The 15,916-nt window shown below is 41.6% G+C and overlaps 1 protein-coding gene across 1 annotated transcript in view; it reads right to left on the minus strand.

Annotated features, from left to right (window-relative positions):
- Window positions 1-209: 209 nt before the first annotated feature.
- LOC130911154 (relA-associated inhibitor-like) overlaps window positions 210-15,916 on the minus strand; it is a 50,655-nt gene continuing 34,948 nt past the window's right edge. Inside the window, exons 5-13 of the mRNA XM_057828922.1 lie at window positions 13,675-13,767; window positions 13,507-13,595; window positions 9,006-9,360; window positions 8,432-8,880; window positions 8,236-8,370; window positions 7,978-8,111; window positions 5,880-6,046; window positions 5,616-5,809; window positions 210-5,491 (exon numbers count right to left, since the gene is read on the minus strand). Coding sequence (XP_057684905.1) covers window positions 5,456-5,491; window positions 5,616-5,809; window positions 5,880-6,046; window positions 7,978-8,111; window positions 8,236-8,370; window positions 8,432-8,880; window positions 9,006-9,360; window positions 13,507-13,595; window positions 13,675-13,767 — 1,652 coding nt within the window. The 3' untranslated portion in view covers window positions 210-5,455. The remainder of the gene's footprint in view (window positions 5,492-5,615; window positions 5,810-5,879; window positions 6,047-7,977; window positions 8,112-8,235; window positions 8,371-8,431; window positions 8,881-9,005; window positions 9,361-13,506; window positions 13,596-13,674; window positions 13,768-15,916) is intronic.

Raw genomic sequence — 15,916 nt, forward strand, 5'->3', positions numbered from 1 at the left:
CAAGAGAGCATCTCCACCACTCAATCACTAAAATGCAATGTACTGTATACAACACTGATGACTAGTAGGCCCCTTGCCGTACCTCCCTGAATGAGTGGCCAAGCATTCCTCAGTCCGCCCACTTTCCAAAAACGTGCATCATGTCATCCAACGCTAAATTGTCAATTAAAGTGAAAGTAAATCTTAAAAGGAACAGCAAACACAAAAAGTAAAACGAAAAAAAGCAGTTTAATAGATCACATTACAGAAAACAGTATTAATACTACGTGATTACATGACGCCGCCTTGTGGTCAGAAATAGACATTGCACTCTTATTAAAAAATACAAAGTGTGTTCTCTTTTAAAAAAAAACAACAACAAATGAGAAACACAAATATACTTTTTATACTCAAAGAAGACAGTAGTAAATATTACAAATCACACTTTTTTATGTAAAACAAAATCCTGGCTTGGTCAGACTGCTTAAAGTGCCTATAACACCAAAAAACATGTTTATTTCATATTTCCCGCTGTATTTTATGCTCCCAAATGAAATGAACCGCTTGGATATGTGTGGAAGCGATCGTTTTATTTCTTCAGTTTTTTGAATCCCGCGCTATTAAAATGAAAACTTCCTGTTTTGAGGAGGAATGCGAATGTGACGACACCCGGGTCAGCATCACACAATACAGCATTGCTTTATAGCATGCAGATGGACTGCGGATTCAACTGATTTTGCGTATTAATTCGTTTATTTTTCACAACACACCAGCCAAATGTGCTGCAGAAAACTGTTGCCGCACCAGGGAGAGGCGTGTGACCCTTTTTGGGTTTCAAAAGGTTCCCATTCACCGTGGATATTGGCCAAAACAAGCCCTACCACTGTGGGACCATTGGACTTACGAGGAAGTGAGTAAACATCGTATTTTGTATTATGTCAAATACTGGGATCATGACACATGTTTTAATACGGAGGTGGCTTGCATTTTGTGGCTGATTGTCCACCGAGAATGCCACTCGGCCGACGACCGGCGGCTTGTCGCACACCCCCCTCTATATTCAGCTAATTGCCGTCTTTGTGTGCCCGGTGTTCTGTCAAATCAACCCCATCAGAAATTGCTTTGTGTTAAAAATGGCCGCGAATACAGCGATTACAAAGTAAACACTACAAACCTTCTTTAAATAAAGGACTATTTACTTATGTTTGATCATGGACGGACATGTAGAAAAGCTCTCTTCAGACACATCCTGCCATGTTAGCTGCACAACAACTGCACGCCGCTCTCTCACTATTTACGTCTTCGCCATGTAGTAAAGCATTATTTTACGCCATATTCGTGTTGACCATGTGGCAGCTACGCACTCCTCCGTCGTCGGCCGGTGTGTCCGGCGGGCATTCTCCAGCTGCTTCCCCGGCAAATGAGCTCTCCACAGCAGGGGAGGAGTCTGGAGAGCTGTAACTTGCTCGCCGCCAGGCAATTTGCCGATCGGCGGAGACAATCGTCAACCTCGCCACTGTGTGACATGATCCTGGGTTGTTTTGTGTGATTTTTTGATTCAAAAGCCGAGAATAAGACTTTGAAACATCACTTGGTTCGTGTTAGCATGTCGGCTAGCTGTCCCACCTCCTAGTTTGTTTACGCTCTCCGAAGCCGGGGAAAGAAAATGACAAAAGCCGTACTAACTCCAGTGGCCTAAAATATAATTTGGGAAGTGCAAGAAGTGGAGAGTTTTGACCATTATGGAGTAATTTTGCCATGTCGTACTGAATAAATGCATTTTTAATATTTCATATTCCATTTAGTACAAGACTGTTATTTGTCATGACTATACCAATTATTTAGCAATTGGGGAAAAATACTTTGATAAAAAGAATACCCTGTAAAAATATTGGAGTAGAGAGACTGAAACAATGACATTTTGCGGTTCTCTTCGTCGCATTTTCCTCGTTCTGAATAATTCCCCCTCAATGGGCTGAATTCTAAATCAGATGAAAACATGACCGTGCCGACGTCATCCTCTTGTTGGGGACGCTAGAGCCCTATAATGGTAGGCGTGGCTAAACAGAAGATTAAAGTGCGTATGACAGGAGAAAAAAAGTCTTAAATAGGATTATTATGTGAATTAGAATCATATTTTGAGACGATTCGACTATATACAACAATTTAGCAAAGCGCAGATGACGAGAAATTAGTCTTTTAATCTGCCGGTGAGCCACGCCTAACATTATACGGCTCTAGCGACCCCAACAGGTGGATGACGTCAGTGGAGTCACGATTTCATCTGATTTAGTATGCAGCCCATTGAGGGGAATTATTCACAACCAGGAAAACGCGACGAAGAGAGCCTTAAAATTTAATTGTTTCAGTCTCTCTACTCCAATATTTTTACAGGATATTCTTTTTATCCAAGTATTTTCCCCAATTGCTAAATAAATGGCATGGTCATGACAAATAACAGTCTTGTGCTAAATGGAATATGAAATAATAAAAATGCATTTATTCAAGACGACATGGCAAAATTACTCCATAATGGTCAAAACTGTCGACTTCACCTTTATTGTCGCACCTCCCAAACGATATTATATACCAACTAAATCGGGCTTATGTCATTTCCCTTCCCCGGTTTCAGAAAATGTATTGTAAACAAACCAAGAGGCGTGACAGCTAGCTGACATGCTAACCCGTATCGAGTGATGTGTCAAAGTCTTTGAAGCGTAAAATCACACATAATTAGCCCGGATCGTTTCACATGACGACTGGGTTGTCGATTGTCTTCGCTGATTGGCAAACCGCCTGGCGGAGAGCAATTTACAGCTCGTTCCCCTGCTACTACAGAGCGGCTGCAGTTGTTGTGCAGCTAACATCTGCAGCTAATGTGTATGAGGAAATCTAGAACCAAATGTAAGTAGTCCTTTATTTAAAGAAAGTTTGTAGTGTTTACTTTGTAATCGCTGTATTCGCTGCTATTTTTAACTCAAAGTTGCAATTTCTGATCGGTTGGAAAATTTGACAGAACACCGGGCGCATGAAGAGGGGAATAAGCAGAGTATAGATCTCTCCCGGCGGGGGGATGTGCGACAAGCCGCCGAGGGGGCAAGGAGCATGTCAGCCATAAAATGCAAGCCACCTACATATTAAAATGATCCCAGCATTTGACATAATACAAAACACGATGTTTACTCACTTCCTGGTTAGTCCAATGGTCCCACAGTAGTAGGGCTTGTTTTGGCCAATATCCACCGTGAATGGGAACCTTTTGAAACCCCAAATAGGCGCACACGCCTCTCCCTCTTACAGCAAGATTTTTCTGCAGCCGTTTGGCTGGCGTGATGCGAAAAATAAACATATTCCGCAAAATCAGTCCTTCTCATACAACAGTACGGCTGTATAGTGAAGAGGACTCCTTCCTTCGTACTCGTGCCAGCGCCCTCTTTCTCAACTCCAGACTGATGCTGGAAGTCACTCATTTTCATGGCGCGGGATTAAAAAAACTAAATAAATATAGCGATCACTTCCAAACACATCCAAGCGGTCCATTTCATTCAGGAGCATAAAATACCGCGCGTATTGTGAAATAAACATGCTTTTTCGTGTCACAGGCACTTTAAAAGACTAATTTCTTGTCATCTGCGCTTTGCCAAATTGTTAGTCAAATCGTCTCAAAATATGATTCTAATTCACATAATAATGCTATTTAAGACTTTTTTTATCCTTTAACTCTTTGTCTGCCTATGACGGTGTTAGATGTCCGATCCATTCGAAGTGAGAGGGATGGCAGCGAATAAACCCGCTGCCACCTACTAGCTTCAAATTGATTGGATATCTGTTAGTGATAAACTAATTTAAATTCACAGCAGAAGGATGACTGGACACCATATGATTGGACATCTATCATCATCTTGGGAAAAGTACATATTGCCCAGCATTGGCTCATTATCTCTTAGTCCTGCCCGATATCGCTGTCATTTTAGTGCTGTATTGGTACAGGTACCGACACTAGTATTGGTGCAACATTGATTAAAGGGTATTATAATACTAAGGGGCTGTGAGATATCTATAGAACCGTTATGTGGCAAGATAACAAATATTAATAAAGTTAACAAAAAAATAAATCACATTCATGAGCAATTATCGAAAATACGTCGAAAATTACGAACATTTCCAAAAGTATTCCGGAAACAGCCGAATGGGGCGGAGACGTCACAACAAGGAAACAAAAGGTCGAGGCAGGTGCCATCGTTGTTTATCGACGAGAGAGTTGCGTTCGTGTTTTATCAAAAAATCGCTAAAATGGTTCAAACCTGTCATGCTATGCATTGTACAAATAGCCATTTGTCGCAATGTAGTACCCATGAGTTCCCGAACGCGAGAAAAAGAGCTGGACTACGCAGGCAATGAGTGAAGTTCGTCCGTGCTAAGAGGGCTAATTTTGCAGACCCAGCCTCCGGCATGGTTTTGTGTGGTGCGCATTTTACACCTGAAAGCTATTCGAACTATGGACAAATGAAATCAGGTTTTGCTAAGAAATTGCTGCTGAAAGCAGATGCGGTGCCCACCATACACGCGCAGCCACCTAAATGTCCCGAGATATCAAGAAAGAGGACGATGACTGGCTCTGATGAGACCACCCCACCACCCCAGGCTAACCAAAGGAGCGGAGCAGCCAAGCTCGAAATGGCCAGAGTGAGTAGTCTTTTATAATAAAAAAAATATCACGCATTGGATATAGGACTGGACACATGTATAAATTTTCGCTCGTAAAATATATATAGAACAAATCCTCTGATCCCATTCATATTTGTGTCTGTTGGCAGAGCGAAAACCTATGATAGCACAGTAAATATTAATTATTCAATACATTACTTTATTTTGCGGTCACGGTGTATCAGCTTCACAAAAAGAAATGCAAAACAAAACATTCAGTGTTTCCCACACGATCTGTTGCCGGTGTTTCATCACTGTGATTGCTACCCTCAATGATCCTTTCATTAGGCACCAAAGAAAGGTTCATAACTCTCCTCGTCACCATTAGAAGAACGTTCGTTACGTCGGATTCGTCGCTGCAACTAGAAATAAAATTGTCCGCCATCATCGTCACCATTCAGTACTAAGCACTGAGCCGGTTGTTTCCTTGTTGTGACGTCACGCACACAATATGCTAGATTTCCGGGATCTCGGGCGCCGGTTGGTTTAGCTTGACAATCGATCCAAATTTCTATCATTTTCTTGGTGTTACGATGTGTGTAATTAAACGAAGTGGCATGATATGAATCCAAAAGGTATGCGTTTATGGATAAATGATGGAATATTAGCATTTCCCCAGGTGTTGTAATACCCTTTAAAAGTAGCTAACAGAAAGTGAAACAGAAAAAAAGAATACTGAGACTCGTCCTTCTACTGTCCTTGACTGATGACGAATGGACCACGGATACTACATTACATGCGTCGCTAGACTCAAATACATTCTTCGCAGCTAGGAAAGAGATTTTGGTCGAACCTTTGGAAAAAGCTGAAAAAAAAGAAGGGAAAAGATGAATATTTCCTTGTTAGGAGAATTTAAAAGCTGTCAAAAAAGTGCATGCCAGGCCAATAGTTGGCGACGTTACCGATCCATAAAACGGATTTACTCTTACCCCAAAGTAGTTGTTAGGCACGAAGCCCTCGCGGCCGCATAGTGACGCCCACCACCAGTCGGAGCCATCATGCTTCTGTAGGATGGTGACCATGTCCCCTTCTCGGAAAGTCAGTTCGTCAGGAGCCTGAGCCGGGTAACTCCACAGGGCGTACAACACGCCGCTGTTCTCAATTCCCATCCCTTCCTCTCTGCCTGAAGGGAGTGTCAAAGACTCAAACATTGCCTTAACATCATAGACAACATTTGGAAGCAGGCGAATCACCTCTCAGAAAGGTCTCGCACTCCTCAAAGCCGGAGGCGTACGGGTCGCATTTTTGCGCGGCCGTGGCACCGTCACTCTCCGTTATCGCCATGACGGCCGCACCGTTTCTCACCAGGAATTCGCAGAGAAGCCGGTCATTGCAAGAGGCTGCACAGTGTAGCGGAGTCCTGCCACACACAAAATGAAAGCTTATGCGCATTTTGATTAGCTAATAGTTTCTAAAACAGGGGTTGGGAACCTATGTCTCGTGAGCCATATTGGGCTCTTTTGATGAGTGTGTCTGGGTCTCCGACAACCCTTAATCCTAAATGTGGGATCGGCCGGCTCGCTTCACATGAACGAGCTGTGATGAGCTGATGGTGCACTCACACATTGATCTTGGTCACTTCAAATGAACATCGCAATCATATGCTTCAATACGGTGCCTATTGGTAGTCCTTCCGTCGCGGATTGCACGGAGATGGGTGCTACAGAGCTCGCCTCGCTCAGCCAGCAGCAGGGTTGGCCCCTACCAACTCAATGCCGAGCAAACTGGAGTATATAAAAAATGCTTGGGGGAAAATTAAACCACGAAAGTGAACCGTATGGTACCCTGAGTGACATAGGCACTCAATCGGTTTCATTTTCATGACTCTTTCGCCTGTCATATTGTCGATACTTCCAGGAGAGCGAGACTTGCGAAACGGCTGCCCGAAGAGGCTCTGCCTGGCTTGGCCACTGCAATGCGTCCACGAAAAAAAAACATTCCTCACAAAACAGACTCTGACAAGATGGTAACCGAATACACAGTTAGAATATACAGTATATATTTATGTTAGGGCTGTCAAACGATTAAAATTTTTAATCGAGTTAATTACAGCCCAAAAATTAGTTAATCGTAATTAATCGCAATTCATCTATAAAATATGCCATATTTTTCTGTAAATTATTGTTGGAATGGAAAGATAAGACACAAGACGGATATATACATTCAACATATGGTGTTATACTTATATAGCGCTTTTCCACCTTTCACCACCTTTCAAGGCGCTCAAAGCGCTTTACACTATCTCGCCATTCACCTACTGGTGACGCAGCACCAGGAGCAACGTGGCGTTCAGTATCTTGCTCAAGGATACTTAGACGAGTTCATCAGGGTGAAGAATCGAACCCACAACCTCTGGGTTGGAGGACAACTACTCTACCACTGAGCCATGCCACCCCCACATATGGTACATAAGTACTGTATTTGTTTATTATAATAATAAATCAACAGGATGGCATTAACATTATTAACATTCTCTTAAAGCAGTCCATGGATAGAAAAGACTTGTAGTTCTTAAAAGAAAAATGTTAGTACAACTTATAGAAATGTTATATTAAAACCCCTCTTAATGTTTTCGTTTTGTTAAAATTTGTAAAACTTTCAATCAAAAAATAAACTAGTAGCTCGCCATTGTTGATGTCAATAATTACACCATGCTCACTCATTGTGCATAAAATCATTTGGACCCGAGCGCCAGCAGAGGGCGCCAAACACCAAAAAACAAGTAACAAGCAACACTGCTGTCATTTTAATCTCTTTGAGCGGGGCATGTGCGTTAATTGTGTCAAATATTTTAACGTGATTAAATAAAAAATTAATTACCGCCCGTTAACGCGATAATTTTGACAGCCCTAATTTATGTACATACACACACACTGTATGACTCTCGTGGGATCGCATTTTAAAATATGTTGGGTGTTTTGGCTACCTCGTTCAAAAAGGTTCCCGACCCCTGTTCTAAAATGTGCAAATGTTTCACCGGCAGTTAGCAAGATACATGAAATGTATGCACATGATTTGTTTTCGCGGACCCAACAAAGTCATGAGTAAACATGGATCTGGCCCCACAATTGTCGGCAAGTTGCTACAATGTGAAAACGTTTCACCAACAATTTTGTAGTTTTAGCAAGAAACATGAATTGGATGCATATGATTTGCTTTCGCAGCCCCAAGAAAATAATGCGGCAGGCCCAGTCTGACCCTGGGCCTTGAGTTTGACACCTGGGGATTAGTTTCTAAAATGTGCGACAGTTGCATTGGATTTTGCTAGATGTATTACATATATACATTTACCATCCGTGGCTGTCCGGTGCACTAACATTTGCGCCAATGCGAACCAGGAAGTCTACCACATTGTAATGTCCACCACAGATAGCGTTGTGGAGCGCCGTGATGCCCTCATCGTTGGGCTGGCTCGGATCCGGCATCTACGGAACCAAGTTGTTGGAAATTTCTTAGTTTGTAATCCGTCAACAGATTATGAATGAAATGTAACTTTATGTCCTACTTGCAAATACTAGCAAAGCTACTTGATAGCATTAGAGTTCTTACTTCCTGTACTGCCCGCTGAACCGTTTCCAGCTCTCCCACAAGTGCACCGTCCAGCGCTAGCACCAGCGGGCTAAGGCGGGCTCGTCTACCGGAGCTTTTGCGGTCCCGGCTAGCCCTCAGGATGGAATGGTAGTTCTAAAGGGACAAAAGGGTTTTAACTGAGATGCAGATGTCAAACTCATTTCAAGTTTCTTACTCTGAAGTCGTGAAGGGTGGATGTCGGCGGGGGTTGTGGCAGAGGAACTGCAGCGATTTCCTCTTCCTCCGACGAGGTGCTGGTTTCGCTGCCCCGTTCGCTGCCTCTCTCGCCCTTGTGCCGGGGCTCCTTGCGCCGAAAGAGCTTGTTGATGAGCTTCTTGTACTGGTTGGGCTCGTAGTGCGACGCCCTCTGAAGGGGTCGCGACTGGTCCACCGAGCCGCGCCTTTTCAGGGGTCGAGGGATCTCTGAACGGATGCGTAGCAGCTCTTCCAGGTCGGGGATCTCCTGGCTCTGGGCTTCAGGGGCCACCACAGGTTGTAGCCGGGTGGGGCTAAGAGGTCGGGGAGGGCCCTGAGGGGTGCTGGGTTCGCCCTCGTGGATCTGCGGGATGTGGTGAACTATGTCTAGTCGAGATAGCTCTGCGTCAATGTCACCTGGGTTTAATGCTGCCAAGAAGGGAAGAGACAGTTTGGTTAAATGAGTGTATGAAAGGGGTCTCAGGAACCCCATACAGTGGTGTTCCAAAGACTCTTTTATAATTTCTATAATTTGTCACAAGTATTTTTTTTACCGTCGCTGTAAATGGCCGGTTGTCTCAACTCCGGCGGCGGATGCATGGCGGCCTGGCTGAAGAAGTTCCTGGATGTGGCAGGCTGGGAGGAAGTCTCCCAATGGTCTCCAGGAGGTCCAGTCCTAGGGGACATGGCACCCCATTGGGGGTTCTGAAGACGCATGATGACAGAGAGTGGGATGGGCCGATTCTGGCGCGACTGGGCGGCAATGGGAGGAATGGAAATGCGCGAAATGATTGGCTGCTGGTGATACTGATGGGACGGGTTAGGAGATGCCACTTCTGGAAGTACTGTCACTCGAGTGTTTCTGGACAAGGAGCCCTGGGGGAACTGGACAGGTGGAGCACGATGATTCTGGGAAGGAAATGGGGTAAAATGAGACAATTATTAATAGAATATGTCCAACAATTTTTTGTTCTTGTAATCTTTTTCAGTAGTTGCAACCTCTGCAAGTCAGAGCCTTGCCTCCGTTTCTGTGGTATTCCTCAAGAGTCAATCCAAGAGCCCATCTTTTTTTGCACTGCACCTACATGTGATCTCCAGATAATTTTTTTTTCGGCTGGAGATGTCAATTTGAGCTGCAGTAAACCCAAAAATATTTGGTCTCTTAAACCATCACATCTTTCTCAATGGTTGTCGACCCCTACAAGTCAGAGACTAGCCTTCTGCTGTGTTCCTCAAGGATTAATCTTAGGCGCCATTCTTTTTGCACTGTACCTACAGATGACCTCCAGATTCATGTTACTCCAGTCATAGTGCAAACGTTAAAAAATTAACTGCTGAGATATGGATTTGTGCCTCAGTGAACATTAAGATGTGGTCTCTCCATAATGTTGTGTGCCAAGTGAAATCCACTCCTGTTATTTTCGAATTGGAAACTTCTTTTATCTGTGACCTCAAAGATTCCCGATTCCACAAAGCCAATTTTATGATCCCAGGCCTAAATCGCAATATTGATCTTTTTTCGCCCCACTGGCAGCACCAGAAAACGTGGTTTGAAAAATTTCCCCATCACCCTCTTTCAAGTATAGGTGTGTCACTGATACAGTTCCTGAATAAAAAAGCAGCTATGACCAGCTTTATTTAAACTGATTCAATACTATGTCACCCAATCCTGCAGGGGTGGGTCAGTTTTGCAATGGTGTAACAATGGACAACAATGTCTCAAGCTTCTTTCAGACTTATTAACGCATTGGTTGCCATTGATGGTAATAAACAATCATGTGGCTGTTTTCATCTTTATTTTGTGAATTGGAGTTTATCTCTAGTAAACATCCAACCCATTTGAAGTGGAAGACTGGCAGCGAATAAATTGGCAGCGACTTAGTAAATAGCAAGCGCTGAGACGTTGATAAAATAATTTTTTGAAAAATCATTTGAGAAATGTTATAACTTAAAGCAACACTTTGCAACTTTTCAGTTTAATCAATTTTAGCAATGCCAGTGGACAAAAGCGGTCCTGTTTTGCCTTAAGAAAGACTGCGTTTCCCATGAGGACCAGCGCACACCCGAACAGTGTCGTAAAATCAACAATGAATCAGAAATCAATCTCCCGGTCACCTGCAGATGGATTAAACAACATTTCGGTTTCCAGCGGCTGTGTGAAGGACGAATACTTATAAGGTAATGAATCCAGTTGTGGCTAAACAATAGCATATGACGGTTAGCAACCATGTGGCGTATTAAGGCTAAGCCTCCCACCCCACCCGAACTCATCAGCGCTGATGAGGTCATTACGCCAGTGAGTGAAAGCCGGGCCAATGTTTATTCTGTATATTCTGGTTGTCTTTTTTCCTCGTCAGACAAAACCTTTTTGTCTCTTGTTGCTCTGCCCTCTTTGCAGCATTCACGCGAAAGCATTCAAATCAACTTCTGTCTTTATAATAAATGAGGAACGGGGGAAGTGACGTATGCTGTAAAGCAGTCGGCACAATTGTAGTTTCTTTTTTTGGCAGGGTTTGTGCCACCCTCCTCAAAGCGAATTAGTGCCGGTGAAAGGAATAAAAACCCCCTCAAGATATAAAAGAGGAATCATTCAACTAATTGTCAGTCGACGTATCACCACAAATGTTATAAAACATTTTATACTGTTGAAAAGTGACCGAGTGTTGCTTAAATTTTTATGTCAATTTTTTAACTTTGATGGGAATGTTGTCTCAGGGTGGGAGTGTGGCAGCAGTTTGTTCATTCGCTGCCAACCCTCCCACTTCAAATGGATTGGATGTCTAGGGCTGTCAATGGCAGTTAATGAACAAGCAATAATATTAATTACTTTACATTCAAGTGAGTATGCAGACATTCAGTACTAAAAGAAATATATTTTTTGTATATTAAACTACATGAGTATCGGAATCGGTATTTAAAAATGGTATCAGTGCAAAACTTCTAAACAAAACAACAACAACAAAAAAACAGGTCACACAATGTGAAGTTTAAAGGATTTTTTGGGACAATTGGCCCTAGCCCAATTCTTTACCCTATATTTAACTAGACACAGGGGTATTGCGGATATTGTGATAACTAGATACTAACCTTTGCTATGTGTGGAAGTCATTTAATGTTGTGAATCAACCGTTAATGTTGTTAAAATTGCTCCCGTTATTGCATTAGTTCCCTTCTGTCTAATTTTGACATGTGTAAGTTTTAAAACTATTTAATCATTTAAAGATAGATTTAAGTCAAGATTTTGCCGATTTAGGAGCATTTTAGATAAAAAGTTACTTAGGTTCACTAGGAAGGTTCTCTACAACAGAGCCTTCCTGAGAAGTCTACTGCTTTAAGATGGCGGCTGTTTACTAACACATCTAGTTCTTGTTTATACATGTTGCTAATGCCGCCGTGTCTGTCATTTGCATCTAGTTGTGTATACAGTGCCCTCCATAATTATTGGCGCCCCTGAAAAAGATGTGTTTTTTAGCTTCTAATATATATTTTTTTAAATTTAAATAATATGGGACCTTAATGGAAAATAAAGAGAAAAATTCCAACCTTCAATACAAGTGCATTCATTCAGTGGGGAAAAAATCCCACATAAAGAAAAAAATATTTGACATCAAATAATGTGTGTCACAATTATTAGCACCCCTGGTGTTAATACTTTGTGCAACCAAGCTCAATCTTGGTCCCACACAAAAATAGACACGGACCAAGGCTTCAACTGGGACCGTGTGCTTTGGTCAGATGAGACCAAGATTGAGCTTTTTGGCAACAAACACTCTAAGTGGGTCCGGCTTGCCACGAAAGATGTGCATGCTGAAAAGCACCTCATACCCACTGTGAATTATGGGGGTGGGTCAGTGATGCTGTGGGGCTGTTTCGCTTCCAAAGGCCCTGGGAACCTTGTTAGGGTGCATGGCATCATGAATGCTTTGAAATACCAGGACATTTTGAATCAAAATCTGTTGCCCTTTGCCCGAAAGCTGAAGATGGGTCGTCACTGGGTCTTTCAGCAAGAGAATGACCCTAAACATATGGCCAAATCTACACAGAAATGGTTCATCAAACACAAAATCAAGCTCCTCCCATGGCCATCTCAGTCCCCAGACCTTGTTTTGTTGGCAAAAGGGGGTTGTACAAAGTATTAACACCAGGGGTGCTAATAATTGTGACACACATTATTTGATGTCCAATAATTTATTCTTTATATGGGATTTTTTCCCCACTGAATGAATGCACTTGTATTAAACGTTGGATTTTTCTCTTTTTTTCCATTAAGGTCCCATATTATTTGAATACAAAAGAAATTATTAGAAGCTAAAAAACACATCTTTTTCAGGGGTGCCAATAATTATGGAGGGCACTGTATACACAACTAGATGCAAATGACAGACACGGCGGCATTAGCAACATGTATAAACCAGAACTAGATGTGTTAGTAAACAGCCGCCATCTTAAAGCAGTAGACTTCTCAGGAAGGCTCTGTTGTAGAGAACCTTCCTAGCGAACCTAAATAACTTTTTATCTAAAATGTTCTTAAATCGGCTATAGCTAAAGCTAAAAAACTCATCTTTTTCAGGGGTGCCAATAATTATGGAGGGCACTGTATATGTGATATCTACCGAAGAATCATGTGGGCGTAGTTATAGGCTATCGGCTACAGTCAGGTATTATTGGAGCCACCTAGCATAGTAGCATCACGTTTGCAACGGCGCGACCCTCCCTTGCCTCCTCCCCACTCCTGCTCTGCTCTCGTCTCCGTGAGTCCGTCTTTCTCAGAAACTTTTCTCGCGTCAGTCAACCAACATAGTAACGTACGCCTTTCCTGCCTCAGTAACGGTAACGGCGTTGCCAAGATGAGAAAAGTAATTAATTAGATTACTCACTACTGAAGAAAATAACGCAGTTAGTAACGCCGTTATATTCTAACGTTGTTATTAACAACACTGGTCAAAATGCCATATATTTATGTTGATAGGGTAAAAAAACATAATATGGGGTTGCAAGAGACTCCTTTGTGCGGTAGAAGTTTTTTTTTTTTTTTGATAGCCATGATGCACATACCTTTTTGGGGCCGGGGGCCGGAGGAGGGCCATCCAGGTTGGATTCCCTCCAGTTGCTGTTTGGCACGGATGTTCTAATCCACTCACTCTCTGGAACAACACCACAAAAGGATCTTTTGATGTCTCGTTTCTCTAATTTGGCAAGTACAAAGCCAATATGGCAACTAACTGTCGTAGGTGTGGTGAGGCTTGCTTTCAAAGGACATGTCGAGATCCGTCTCGTTCCACTTGCTGGGACTCTTTTGCCTCTGCACACCCTCATCTGAAGTAAAGAACAAGAAAAAAACAAGTGCAATAGTGAATGATTTATTTGGTGAGTTTGCTCATGATAGTAGCTTCTACCAAAATTCATGTTGCTGAGGGACACTAAGAACGAGTTTGCTTTTGAAAAAGATAGTAGGATTTACAAAATGATTTCCTGTTGATTTTTGGCGTCCCAACAAAATTAAACTCATTGGCTGCCAATAGGGGTGGGAAACCCAGGGTACCTCACGATACGATATATTGATTTTTAGTCACTTGCTGTTGATTTTGGGGCATTTACGGATCACTTCCTGTTGGTTTTGGGTTACTGAACAGGAAGTGACCCAGGAATGCCATCAAATAAATAGGAAGCGACTCAAAATCAACAGGAAGTGATCTGCAAATGCCCTAAAATAAACATAAAGTGACCTGTAAATGCCTCGAAAACCGGAAACACCGGCTGTGATTGTTCTGTTTCAGTGCCATTGACTGTGCCATACGTCCAATCTATCTTTGAGCGTGTAGTGCTGTCAATGGCACCCAATGAGCCAACACAGACACTATTCTAGTGGAAGATTTTGGTAGTCACCTGTTGGTTCCTTCTTTCAAATTGTGACACTTTTTAAAAACGATTTGTCAATTGTTGACAGGAGCATATCGATAACCTTTTGGGATACAAAGTCTAGCAATACATCACCATTTCGATATACCGTATTGGCCCGAATATAAGACGGTGTTTTTTGCATTGAAATAAGACTGAAAAAGAGGGGGTCGTCTTATATTCGCGGTCTAGACATTATACCCATTCACGATGCTAGATGGCGCCAGATATCATTGAAGCGATGTTTTGTCATGACAGATCTCAGCTACTCTCCCCATTCACGACGCTATATGGAGCCAGATCTCATTAAAGCGATGTTCTCTCATGACAGATCTCAGCTACTCTTTTTAGTTAAACCAGTTTGCATTATTTTATTGCAATGTTTTTCCTTATTCAGATTTTTTTCAAGACTACAGTTACAGTTAGACTTCACTTTGATGGTTAATGCAGCTATTGCAATTTTGTTGTTTTATCACAATAGATTGGTTTATTTACATTTCAAAAACCAGAAGCCATTCATTTACGAATGTGATTGCACTTTAGTTTACATATATAAATGTTCAGATATTAAGATTTGAATAAGGGCAAAATAACATGCATTTTCCCTCAAATATATTGTTATAATCATTTGTTTCGGATGTACTGTAATTATTTTCTGTATAAAAACTAATTTGGTGTTCAAAAAGTCTTTTTTTCAAACTTGAGTCTTGAAAAAGAGGGGGTCGTCTTATAATCAGGGCCGTCTTATATTCGGGCCAATACGGAACTAGTATTGTCAAGTCCGAGTTGCCAATGTGTGTTCTGGCCTTTATCTGATGAGGTTTTTATTTGCATACCAGCATCATTTCTTGAATTCAGTAGGGTTTAGCTTTTAGCTGGTTTAGGTTTTAGCTGCTTTCTTGCCACAGTTGCAAACCAGTTTGACTGCTGCGTTTTTCCACTTTGATGGTGAAAATTGATTTACAGTGCAACACAAACAGCAATCCAGGAGCGACACCACCCTCTTAAGCAATGTCAACCCTTCTTGACATGTTACGACATCACATCTAGCATAAAGTTGAATGTTAAGTTTGAACAATTTCATAGAGGTACAGATGTAGGTCAATCAAGAAAATTGAAAATACATTACAAAATTACAAATTTCTATTAAAAAATTATGTCAATCATTTGTGCTATGTTTGTGCTGCTATCGTTTTATAAATATTTATTAGGGCTGTCAAACGATTAAAATTTTTAATCGAGTTAATTACAGCATAAAAATTAATTACAGTAATCGTAATTAATCGCAATTCAAACCATCTATAAAATATGCCATATTTTTCTGTAAATTATTGTTGGAATGGAAAGATAAGACACAAGACGGATATATACATTCAACATACGATACATAAAAACTGTATTTGTTTATAACAACAATAAATCAACAAGATGGCATTAACATTATTAAGATTCTGTGAAAGTGATCCATGGATAAAAAGAATTGTAGTTCTTAAAAGATAAATGTTAGTACAAGTTATAGAATTTTTTTATTAAAACCTCTCTTAATGTTTTCGTTTTAATAAAATTT

This window comes from Corythoichthys intestinalis, unplaced genomic scaffold, assembly GCF_030265065.1.
Source record: "Corythoichthys intestinalis isolate RoL2023-P3 unplaced genomic scaffold, ASM3026506v1 HiC_scaffold_23, whole genome shotgun sequence".
Taxonomy (NCBI): domain Eukaryota; kingdom Metazoa; phylum Chordata; class Actinopteri; order Syngnathiformes; family Syngnathidae; genus Corythoichthys; species Corythoichthys intestinalis.